This window comes from Lynx rufus, unplaced genomic scaffold (genome assembly GCF_022079265.1).
Source record: "Lynx rufus isolate CCGP_SWC_20201006 ecotype Redwood Valley unplaced genomic scaffold, mLynRuf1.p SCAF_24, whole genome shotgun sequence".
In the NCBI taxonomy this organism is placed as follows: domain Eukaryota; kingdom Metazoa; phylum Chordata; class Mammalia; order Carnivora; family Felidae; genus Lynx; species Lynx rufus.
The window spans coordinates 18,022,238-18,033,820 of NW_025814839.1; the positions used below are offsets into that span (position 1 = coordinate 18,022,238).

The 11,583-nt window shown below is 46.0% G+C and overlaps 1 protein-coding gene across 5 annotated transcripts in view; it reads right to left on the bottom strand.

Moving 5' to 3' along the window:
* NF2 (NF2, moesin-ezrin-radixin like (MERLIN) tumor suppressor) overlaps positions 1-1,308 on the bottom strand; it is an 80,710-nt gene extending 79,402 nt beyond the window's left edge. For 2 of the 5 annotated variants that reach the window (XM_047088102.1, XM_047088098.1), the window contains exon 1: positions 781-1,293. In XM_047088102.1, the coding sequence (XP_046944058.1) occupies positions 781-894 (114 nt within the window). In that variant the 5' untranslated portion in view covers positions 895-1,293. Of the gene's footprint in view, positions 1-780 lie in introns of all 5 variants that reach the window. The other 3 variants (XM_047088100.1, XM_047088103.1, XM_047088104.1) reach the window with 3 other exon arrangements.
* Positions 1,309-11,583: the final 10,275 nt, after the last annotated feature.

Sequence of the window (11,583 nt, forward strand, 5' to 3'; positions counted from 1 at the left end):
GCTGTTGCCAATGCTGCTGGTTCATAGAACACACTTTGGACTAGCAAGGACTTGCATTTCTTGAAAGGCAGTATTGTTTTGGCTAAAAGTTTGACCTAAAATCCCACTCTGCCACTTACTACATACATGGCTTGGAGTACCTACCTCATTGGGTTGTTGTGAGAATTAAATGTATGAACGTCTGACATTTAGAATGTATTCAACAAATGGTTAACTGTTATCATCATGATGTAAAATAAACTGCATGAAAAATAAGTATTAGACATCAACTCTTTCCTTAAAGAGTTTTTTTTCCCAGAAAATGGTAGCTTTGGAAAAGGGAAATAGGTGTAGAGTTTCCACTCTACAAAATGCAACTTTTAATACCTGGGGCACATAATAATATCTAATGAAGTAAAAAAGACCATAAAGCTGGAGCTTAAGCCTGACAATGAAAATCAGAATTCTCCACTACGGATGGTTCCAGCCTCTTGCAGTAACAATGAATGAGAACCTTCAGGAAGTGCTTCCAAACCCAAAAACCCTACGGGGGGGGGGGGGAGCAGCAGTCATCCTTAACATGAAGATTTGGGCCTAGATGGCTCCTTCCGGTTCTGATCGACTCTGTCTACGCTCAGAGATGATACAAGCTGAATCCCTCAAGCTTCCACCTGGACTGTCACCGCCACAGGGGCGCCCCGATCGGTGCCAGACCCGTGGCAGGGCCCGGCGAGCGGGGATTCCACCGGATTCCGCCCGGCTCCCCCTTACCGCAGCCCGTCGGGGCTGCCAGCCGGTTACCTCGCAATTGAACTCCATCTCGGCGTCCATGGTGACGATCCGCACGGTGAACGTCTTGGGCTGCTTCCTCTTGAGCGAGCTGAAGCTCATACGGGAAGCGATGGCCCCAGCCATGGCGCGGGGCTCAGGCCCGGGACCCTCGCGCCCCGAGACCTGCGCTCTGGACCGGTTAGCCCCCCTGGAGGAGCCGCACAGGCCTCAGGGCCACCATGGTGGCCGGCTGGCCGGCCGAGGAACTGTCTGGGCGGCGCGGGCCCCCAGCGGCCAGCATGGGCCGTGAGGACCCTGCCCCGGGAGCGTAAAGGGGAGTCGGGGGGGCGGGCCCTTACGGCCACGGGGACGAAACACGAGCCAGGACCGACGGGGTGGACACGGCCCGGCGCTCAGGGACTCGGGCCGGGGACGCTGGGGACGCCCCGGCACGGGGCCCCTAGACGGCAGCCGGCCAGCCCCCGCGCGCCTCTCAGCGGCCAACAGAGGCCTCGGGGCCGCGCTGCGGCCGGGCGCGCACGTGCGCGCGTGGCTGTCACCGTCCTCGCTCCGCGCGCCTGCGGGAAGCGTCCCCTCCCCGCAGACCCCCGCCTGCTCCCCGCCCCGCCCTCAGGCCCCAGATCATTACACACAGCGCAACCGAACCCCGCGGCTACCGCCCGGACTCCGCAGTTGGCTGAGCACTCCTAGGGAGGCGGGACTTCTCCTCCGTTCGCCCGGCTTCAGAACGACTCCACCAATTGGAAGTTCCGCTGTGATTGGAGGCGCGGGCTTGGGCTCGGCGTTGAGTGGCCATAGCGGCAGTCACTCCGAGCGCTTTTGTTCGAAAGGAGTACGCCTACTCTAGCAAGACTGGTTGAGGAACCGGAGTCCGGCGCGCCTTTCCCCGGGAACCACGTAGAGGCTGGTCGCCGGGTGCGGTTGGTTGGTAAGGGACTGCACTTTGAACCAAATGCGCTCCCAGTGTGGCGCCCCAGGGAATCGTGTTTCTCGGACACCCGACGGATAATCCAGCTTGGCACTTAATTGCATATACTGACCTCTGTGTTTCTCAAACTTTTAAATCACGTGGAGGCCGCTTAGATCGCCGGCATTCCCCCAGACCCTTGTGCTTCTCTTTAGGAGAAATAGCGTTGTTACCAAGGAAGGGTAATAAGTGTATCTGCCTCGTGGGGTTGTTGAGGAATTTAAGGAAGTTAATACATATAAACTAGGGTAAATACTAGGACATAGTAGACAGGGCACATACTAGGTTGAATCTTATGGAATTGCTATTTTTGTAGATACAAAATGGTCGAAACATGAAAGCATTTCTCACTTTGTACTCTGATTTACATTTTCGAGCCACATACATGTTTTTATTTTTTAGATGTCATCAAGTTATAATGGGTGTACTGTGAGGCAGGAGAATATAGCTTTCTGTATTTAAAAAATAAACCATGCTTTTAAATAATAATTGAGTAGAGACGATTTTCTCTTTTGACTGAACAGGAAGCAGTCCACAAATATTAACCATCATTAGCATCACCTCCCCTACAGATGGGAAAGAGATGCCGCATGACAGAGACACCTGCTGTTACCTAGATAGAAGAAGCAAAGATGGGAATCAAATCCAGATTTCTCCCACCCAGAGCCTGATGGCATTACCATTGTGCTGCCCTGTTTCCCTGATTGTGGCTGCCAAGTTGCTGCCTGTTGTAGCCCCAAGTACCATGAACCACAGTTCCCTAGCACTCAGCAGACACTGTTGCTGTAACTATACAATAGCATAAATCTCCTGCTTCCCCACAGGCCCCTGTGGTGCCATGAATCACCAGCATTTGCTAGCACACCCAGGAAAGCTGCTGTGGGGGAACTTTATGTCCTGTCTACTGCAAGCAAATTCTCCCCACCAAAATGATTGTTCAGGGCAGTGTGGGCTTGGAGTGAGAGTGTCTTCATTTTTATTGCTTCAGTTCTCTGCAGGTGGGAGAACTAGGGTGGATTCTCCTAAGAGCTCCCCACAGGGGCAACAAATCAGGGCTTTAACCCAGAGCCAAGACTGCTGACAGAAAATAGGTGATTCTGGGATCCTACTGAGGAGTAGAAAGAGGATGTAGATCAGACAGCAGGGGTCAAAATGACACTGATGGCCAGTAATAGCTCGTTTTTATGGAAGGCTTACTAGGTGCTAGGCACTGGGCTAATTGGCCAAAGATGCCAAATTTAAACATTCTTGGGGGGACACCCAGGTAGACACATGGGTCTGGATCTCAGAAGGGAGACCAGGACCTGGAATAAAAATAGATGTAATGGAATATTATTCTGGCATTAAAAGTGCCATTCACAAAGAATAAACACAGATGATAATAGTACCTACCAGATAAGAGTGTGAGAAGGAATAATTCAAGCAGAGCTCAGTAAGAAAGATGTGGGGGTGCCTGGCCGACTCAGTTGGTATACCATGCAACTCTTTTTTTTTTTTTAATTTTTTTAATGTTTATTTATTTTTGAGAGAGACAGAGCATGAGCAGAGGAGGGGCAGAGAGAGAGGGAGACACAGAATCTGAAGCAGGCTCTAGGCTTCGAGCTGTCAGCACAGAGCCCGATGTGGGGCTTGAACTCACAAGCGCTGTGAGATCATGACCTGAGCCAAAGTCGGACGCTCAACAGACTGAGCCACCTAGGTGCCCCACAACTTTTTTTTTTTAAGTTTATTTCTTTATTATTTTGAAAGAGAGAGAGAAAACGAGTGGGGGAGGGGTAGAGAGAGAGGGAGGCAGAGGATCCGAAGTGGGCTCTGTGCTGATAGCAGAGAACCTGATAATAGGGCTTGAACTCATGAACTGTGAGATCATGACCTGAGCCAAAGTCAGACATTTAACCAGCTGAGCCACCCAGGCACCCCAGCATGCAACTCTTGATCTTGGGGTCATGAGTTCAAGCCCCACATTGGGAGGTAGATTGTACTAACAACATCAAAAACTACATATATATGTGTGTATATATATATATATATATATATATATATATATGTGTATATATATATATGTGTATATATATATATATGTGTATATATATATGTGTATATATATATATATATATAGTTTTGGGTTTTTTTTAAATAATTAAGGGGCGCCTGGATGACTCAGTCAGTATAACATGTGACTCTTGATCTCAGGGTTGTGACTTGGAGCCCTATGTTGGGGGTAGAGATTACATTAAAAAAAAGAAAGAAAGAAAGATCTGGCACATTGACACTGGTTTATAAATACCTGTCGAATGACAGGGTAATAGGGACACAGGGAAATACTGAATGGTCTCAACTATGGGAACAATATTAATTGCTACAACATATTAAGTGCTTACCGTATAAGATGCCCCACAAAGGGCTTTGCATGCTTTATTTCCTTTGATCTTTATTGAAACCCTATTTGGTAGGTACTATATCCCCAGTTTACACATGAGGAAACCGGCTAAGGCTGAAATGAGCTAATTTACCCAAGATCCTAACAGCAGTGGCTCAATTTGCATTTAGGACTGTTTTAAACTAGATGTCACCTTAGTTATATTTCGTTCCTCCGTTCTTCCAGAAGATCAGTGGCTCCTCTCAAAGTGAAGTCCATTCCCTTCAGGAGACATTTAGCAAGGTCTAAAGATTTTTTGTTGTTGTTTCTGTATTTTTGGTTATTGCAACTAGGGGATGTTCCTGTACACTATAGCAGAGGCTAAGGATTCTGTTAAACATCTCACAGTGCACAGGACAACCTCCCACAACAAAGAAACATACAGCCCAAAGTATCAATAGTGCCACGCTAAAGAAATCCTGCTCTACAATAATGATGCTTTTAATTGTTTTTGTTTTGTTTCGTTTTGTTCATACTCTTTCAAGAATCTGATGAAACCAGTGGATTTTCTCCACAGAGGAATACACACAACCCCAGGCGCCTGGGTGGCTCGGTTGGGCGTCCGACTTCGGCTCAGCTCATGATCTCACGGTTCATGAGTTCGAGCCCCGCATTGGGCTCTGTGCTGACAGCTCAGAGCCTGGAGCCTGCTTCGGATTCTGTGTCTCCCTCTCTCTCTGCTCCTCCCCCACTCACACTCTATCTCTTTCTCTCTCTTTCAAAAATAAAGATTAAAAAAAAAAAAAGGAACACACACACGCATGCACAAAATTTTGCACGTGGTTTTATTTTATTTTTTTTTTTTTATTTTTTTTTTCCAACGTTTATTTATTTTTGGGACAGAGAGAGACAGAGCATGAACGGGGGAGGGGCAGAGAGAGAGGGAGACACAGAATCGGAAACAGGCTCCAGGCTCTGAGCCATCAGCCCAGAGCCCGACGCAGGGCTCGAACTCACGGACCGCGAGATCGTGACCTGGCTGAAGTCGGACGCTTAACCAACTGCGCCACCCAGGCGCCCCTGCACGTGGTTTTAGAAGGTTCATGGAAAGAGTCCTCCAAAGCATATCTATGAGCCCCAGATTAAATGAAGTCATTGCCAAGATTTGAATCAACCTGTACCAGATGCTGCATGTGAATTCTAGATTGGAACCTGTCTGCCAAAAACTGGACTTTGTTGGATTTGGAATTACTTTTACTATACGTTGGCATGAAGCCAATATCCCACACCATGAATGTGATAGAAACAACCATGTGGAACTCTGTCTTTACAGTAGAGATGTAGCTGACTAAAGAATACAGCTCTCGGGGCGCCTGGGTGGCGCAGTCGGTTAAGCGTCCGACTTCAGCCAGGTCACAATCTCGCGGTCCGTGAGTTCGAGCCCCGCGTCGGGCTCTGGGCTGATGGCTCAGAGCCTGGAGCCTGTTTCCGATTCTGTGTCTCCCTCTCTCTCTGCCCCTCGCCCGTTCATGCTCTGTCTCTCTCTGTCCCAAAAATAAATAAACGTTGGAAAAAAAAAATTAAAAAAAAAAAAAAAGAATACAGCTCTCTTTCTATGAAGACCCACAAAAGAAATATCCCTTAAACTCTAGCACCTATACTTCTCATGGGAGACTGGTTTGCTTTCTCTTTTTTAATAAGTTTTATTGTGTTTTCCTTATCTTATAAGTAATCCATATGCATTATAAAAAAGAAATGGAGGGACACCTAGGTGGCTCAGTCAGTTAAGCTTCTGACTCTTGCTTTCGGCTCAGGTCATGATCTCACAGCTTATGGGATCAAGCCCCTTGTCAGGCCTTGCTCTGAGAAGGCAAAGCCTGCTTGGGATTCTCTCTCTCCCTTTCTCCCTGCCTCTCTCTCTCTCTCTCTCTCTCTCTCTCTCATAGAATAAACTTAAAAAAAAAGAAAAGAAATGGAAACTGCATAAGCAGTATGTAGGCATAATTCTAAAATACCCCTCATTCATCTACAGCCTTGTATAATCCTCCCTCTTGGGCATTGGCAAGATCAATAGATACGATGGGATATTATTCCTGTGATTATGTTGCTTTATATGGCAAAAGGGATTGTTTGCAGATATAATGCCCTAATCAGTTGTGTTCATCAAAATGGAGATTATCCCAGGTAGACACTGACCCAATGAGGTGTACTCTTTTTTTTTTTTTAATTCCAGTATAGTTAACTTACAGTGTTGTATTAATTTCAGATGTACAATGTAGTGTCGGGTGAACTCTTTTTAAGTTTTATTTATTTATTTTGAGACAGAGTGAGCGATGGAGCAAAGAGAGAGGGAGAGAATCCCGAGCAGACTCCAATGTGGGGTTCAACCCATGAGATCATGACCCAAGCCAAAATCAAGAGATTGAAGCTGAAGCAACTTAGCCACCCAGGTGTACCCACATGAATGCTTTTAAAATGTTTTTATTTTTATGTATTTATTTTGAGAAAGAGAGAAAGAGAGAGAAAGCACTAGCAGGGGAGGGTTAGAGAGAAAGAGAGAGAATCCCACACAGGGATCTGCACTGTCAGTGCAGAACCTAAGGTGTGGCTCAATCTCATAGTCTGTGAGATCATGACATGAGCCAAGATCAAAAGTTGGATGCTTAACCGACTGAGCCCCCGAGGCACCCCCCAGGTGAACTCTTAAAAGGAGATTTAGGGTTCAGAGATAAAGGAAGTCCAGGAAATGAACTCCTTCTGACTTGGAAGAAAGCAAACATCCATGTGGTGAGCTGCCTATACAGCCTCAGAGCAAGGAACTCTCGATGGCCTCTGGAGTGGAGAGTGGTCCCCATCTGAAAGCTAGCAAGAAATCAGGGATTTCAGTCCCACGACCACAGGGAGCTAAGTTCTGCCGACAACCTGAGTGAGCTGAGTATACTGACCTCCAGGGGAGAACCATGCAAATGGCTGACAATTTGATTGCAGTCTTGTGAAACCCTAAGCAGAAGATCATACTAAGCCATGCCTGGATTCCAGACCCATGAACACTGTCAGGTAATAAATGTAATTGCCACTAAATTTGTGGTAATTTGCAAACACAGCAATAGAAAACTGATACCAACAGAGAGAAACAAAAAAAAAAATTTATCTTTTTTTTTTAATGTTTTATTTATTTTTGAGACAGAGAGAGAGACTAAGTGTGAGCAGGGGAGGGGCAGAGAGAGAGGGAGACACAGATCCAAAGCAGGCTCCAGGCTCTGAGCTGTCAGCACAGAGCCTGATGCAGGGCTCGAACTCAACGAACTGTGAGATCATGACCTGAGCTGAAGTTGGATGCTTAACCGACTGAGCCACCCAGGTGCCTCTGACAAAAAAATTTTTTTAATAAAATGTTTTATTTTGAAATAATCAGCCCCCTACCCCATGCACACCTTCTATCCAGTTTCCTCGATGGCACTGCAACCAAGGACATTAGAAATAGAGCCAAGGCTGCAACCAGGATCAAAGGTTTTTTTTGAGGCATCTTGGTGGCTCAGTCAGTCAAGTCTCTTGATTTTGGCTTGGGTCTCAGGGCTTGAGCCCGAATCAGAGCCTGCTTAGGATTCTCTTCCTCTCTCTCTCCCCCTCCCCCACTCGAACTTTCTTGGTCTCTCCCAAAATAAATAAACTTAAAAAAAAAAAAAAACGGGGGATGCCTGGGTGGCTTGGTCGGTTAAGCGTCCGACTTCGGCTCAGGTCATGATCTCACGGCCCGTGAGTTCGAGCCCCGCGTCGGCTCTGTGCTGACCGCTCAGAGCCCGCAGCCTGTTTCAGATTCTGTGTCTCCCTCTCTCTCTGCCCCTCCCCTGTTCATGCTCTGTCTCTCTCTGTCTCAAAAATAAATAAACGTTAAAAAGAATTAAAAAAAAAACAAACACGGGCTTTTTCAATGATCAGAAACCCATAGCAACACCCAGCAGAATTAAGTTACAGTTAATGATATAAAACGTGCAAGTACACGGGGCGCCTGGGTGGCGCAGTCGGTTGAGCGTCTGACTTCAGCCAGGTCACGATCTCACGGTCCGTGAGTTCGAGCCCCGCGTCAGGCTCTGGGCTGATGGCTCAGAGCCTGGAGCCTGTTTCCGATTCTGTGTCTCCCTCTCTCTCTGCCCCTTCCCCGTTCATGCTCTGTCTCTCTCTGTCCCAAAAATAAATAAATGTTGAAAAAAAAATTTAAAAAAATAAATAAATAAAACGTGCAAGTACAAACTGCTAAATCTGATAAAGGCTAATTTACCCCAAACTCCCTCTCACTGCCCCAAAAATGTTTGGCTAAACTAACAAGTGAATGATAGTTACTCCTTTGCTACTGCATAAATAGAACAATTTCCCCCTTTCATTTTGTTTGCAGTATTTGATTAAAACTGAAATAATCTCAGGGGCTCCTGGGCGGCTCAGTTAAGCATCCAACTTCGGCTCAGGTCCTGATATTGTGGTTCATGAGTTTGAGCCCTGTGTTGCGTGCTCTCTCTCTCTCTCTCTCTCAAAAATAAAGATTAAAAAAACTAAATTTCAGAAAATGTGCATGTCAATACCTCAGGAAGCTGCTGTTTTGGTAAACTGCATAGCTGCTATGAAAACAGCCAAGTTGGGCGCTTGGGTGGCTCCATGGTTAAGCATCTGACTTGCTTAACCTCTCTCTCTCTCTCAAAAAAAAAAAAAAAAAAATTAAACTGAAAAAAAAAACAAACTCGAAAAAAAACCACAGCCAAGTCTCCACCAGGTGGGAGACACTGTAGCCCTGCCTGCATGGTTGACAGGACACCCTCAGGGGTCCTGGGCTGGTGCTGAGAGCAGGCAGATGCAGAAAGAAATTTTAACTTGCATAATCCACTGACTTACTGTTTTCATATAGCCCGTATTGTTTTGTGATTTGCTGATTGTTGTTAATATGTTATGAATATTTTTCCATATCATCACATATTCTATAATAAAATCTTCTAGGGGCTGCATAGGATCCCGTGTATTGATCTAATTTTGCCTTTCTCTATTACACACATTGTGAATCATGTAACCAATCATGTTTTCTTCTTGGAGTTTGCTGTTAGGAAGCCCAGAGCCAAATTTGCAGTCTGTTTCTGGCAACTGTACCAGGGCTTGCCTTGTCTGTGGCTTCATCTTATTTTTCCTGCTCTTATTCCTTACTCCGCTGTAACTTTTTTCCCACCCACTAACTTTTTTTTTTCTCACTCTTCATTGTATTTTTATTCAGTTATGGATCCTTTACCTAAAGGCTCTTTTGGTTATTCTTCTTAGGTCAGTATATATATGACCAAAGTATTGTTTACATGTATCTAATTCTTTTTGATGTTCATTTATTTTTGAGAGAGAGGGAGAGAGCATGAGTGGGGGAGGGGCAGAGAGAAGGAGACAGAGGATATGAAAGGGGCTCTGCATTGCCAGCAGAAAGCCCGATGCGGGTCTCACAAACTTAGAGATCATGACCTGAGCCGAAGTCTGATGCCCAACCAACTGAGCCACCCAGGCGTTCCACAGGAATCTAATTTTTTACAGTAGGCTCAATGCCCAATGTGGGGTTGGAACTCACGACCTTGAGATCGAGTTGCATGCTCCACCCACCAAGTTGGCGAGGTGCCCCAACATGCATCTAATTTTTTAACTTTTATTATTATTTTTAAATGCTTATTTATTTTTGAGAGAGATTGGGGAGGGACAGAGAGAGAGGGGGACAGAGGATCTGAAGCAGGCTCTGCACTGACAGCAGCCAGCCCAATGCAGGGCTCTAACTCAAACCAGAGATCGTGACCTGAGCTGAAATCAAGAGTAGGACGCTTAACTGACTGAACCACATAGGGGCCCCTTAATGTTTATTATTTTAAACATTTTTTTTAAGATTTTGTTTTTAAGTAATCTCTACAACCAATGTGGGGCTTGAATTTACAACCCTGAGATCAAGGGTTGCAAGCTCTGCCAGGTGCCCCTTAAGTTTTTAAAAACTAGCGTCAGACTTAAAGTTTGCAAAGATAGTAGTTTCTCCATATCCTTCACTCAGCTTTTCCTAATGTCAACATATCATTTAATCATAGTATATTGATCAGAATCAAGAAATTAACACTGATGTACTGCTATTAACTACAGACCATATTCGAATTTTACAGTTTTTCTACTACTGCCCTTTTGTGTTCCAATATCCTATCCAGGATTCCAGATAACATTGGGTTATTTCTCTGATTTTCCTGCAGCCGGGACTAAGTTCCTCAGCTTTTCTTTGTCCTTCACTACCTTGACCCTTTTTTTTTTTTTTAACATTTATTTATTTTTGAGAGAAAGAGAGAGAGAGTGGGAGACACAGAATCCAAAACAGGATCCAGGCTCTGAGCTGTCAGCACAGAGCCTGCCACGGGGCTTGAGCTCACGAACCACGAGATCATGACCTGAGCTGAAGTCCCAACGCTTAACTGACTGAGCCACCCAGGAACCTTGACCTTTTATTTATTTTTTTTTTTTAATTTTTTTTTTCAACGTTTATTTATTTTTGGGACAGAGAGAGACAGAGCATGAACGGGGAAGGGGCAGAGAGAGAGGGAGACACAGAATCAGAAACAGGCTCCAGGCTCTGAGCCATCAGCCCAGAGCCCGACGCGGGGCTCGAACTCACGGACCGCGAGATCGTGACCTGGCTGAAGTCGGACGCTTAACCGACTGCGCCACCCAGGCGCCCCAATTGACCTTTTAAAGAGTATTGGCCAAGTATCTGTTGAATGTCTTCCAATTCGGGTTTGTCTCAAGTTTTCTCACGATCGGACTGATGTTCCAGATGTATTTTTGTAAGCTACACCACATTATTTTGGGAGCAGGGTGGGGATTAAAAGCCAAACAAAGAGGTTTTGGCCTGTCTGCAGCCTGAGGCTCAGGGAGGTGATTTGATTCATTAATATCACCTGGCCCAGCATGATCTGGGACCTAAGACTTCTTTTTTTTTTAATTTTTTTTAATGTTTTTATTTATTTTTGAGACAGAGAGAGACAGAGCATGAGCAGGGTAGGGGCAGAGAGAGAGGGAGACACAGAATCTGAAGCAGGCTCCAGGCTCTGAGCGGTCAGCACAGAGCCCAACGCAGGGCTCAAACCCACAGACCGTGAGATCATGACCTGAGCTGAAGCGGACGCCCAACCGACTGAGCTACCCAGGTGCCCCTGGGACCTAAGACTTCTGAGGCCGTGGCCAGGAACCAGTGTTCCAAGGATCCAAGGCAGCGGTTCCTGAGGCACTGACCCTGAAGGAAGGCAGCCTGCAGGTAACAGCTATCTGAAATAAGTTACCTGAAATAACAGTAGTAAAGGAACCTAGAACACCTTAGGAAATCACTAGTGCTCACCCCATTCCTGTTGGGCCAGGATGTCCCTCACGGTGTTAGAGGCAGGCAGACCTGAGTTGGAATTTCTACTTTTCTGTAACCTTGCTCAACTTAGCTTCTCTGAGC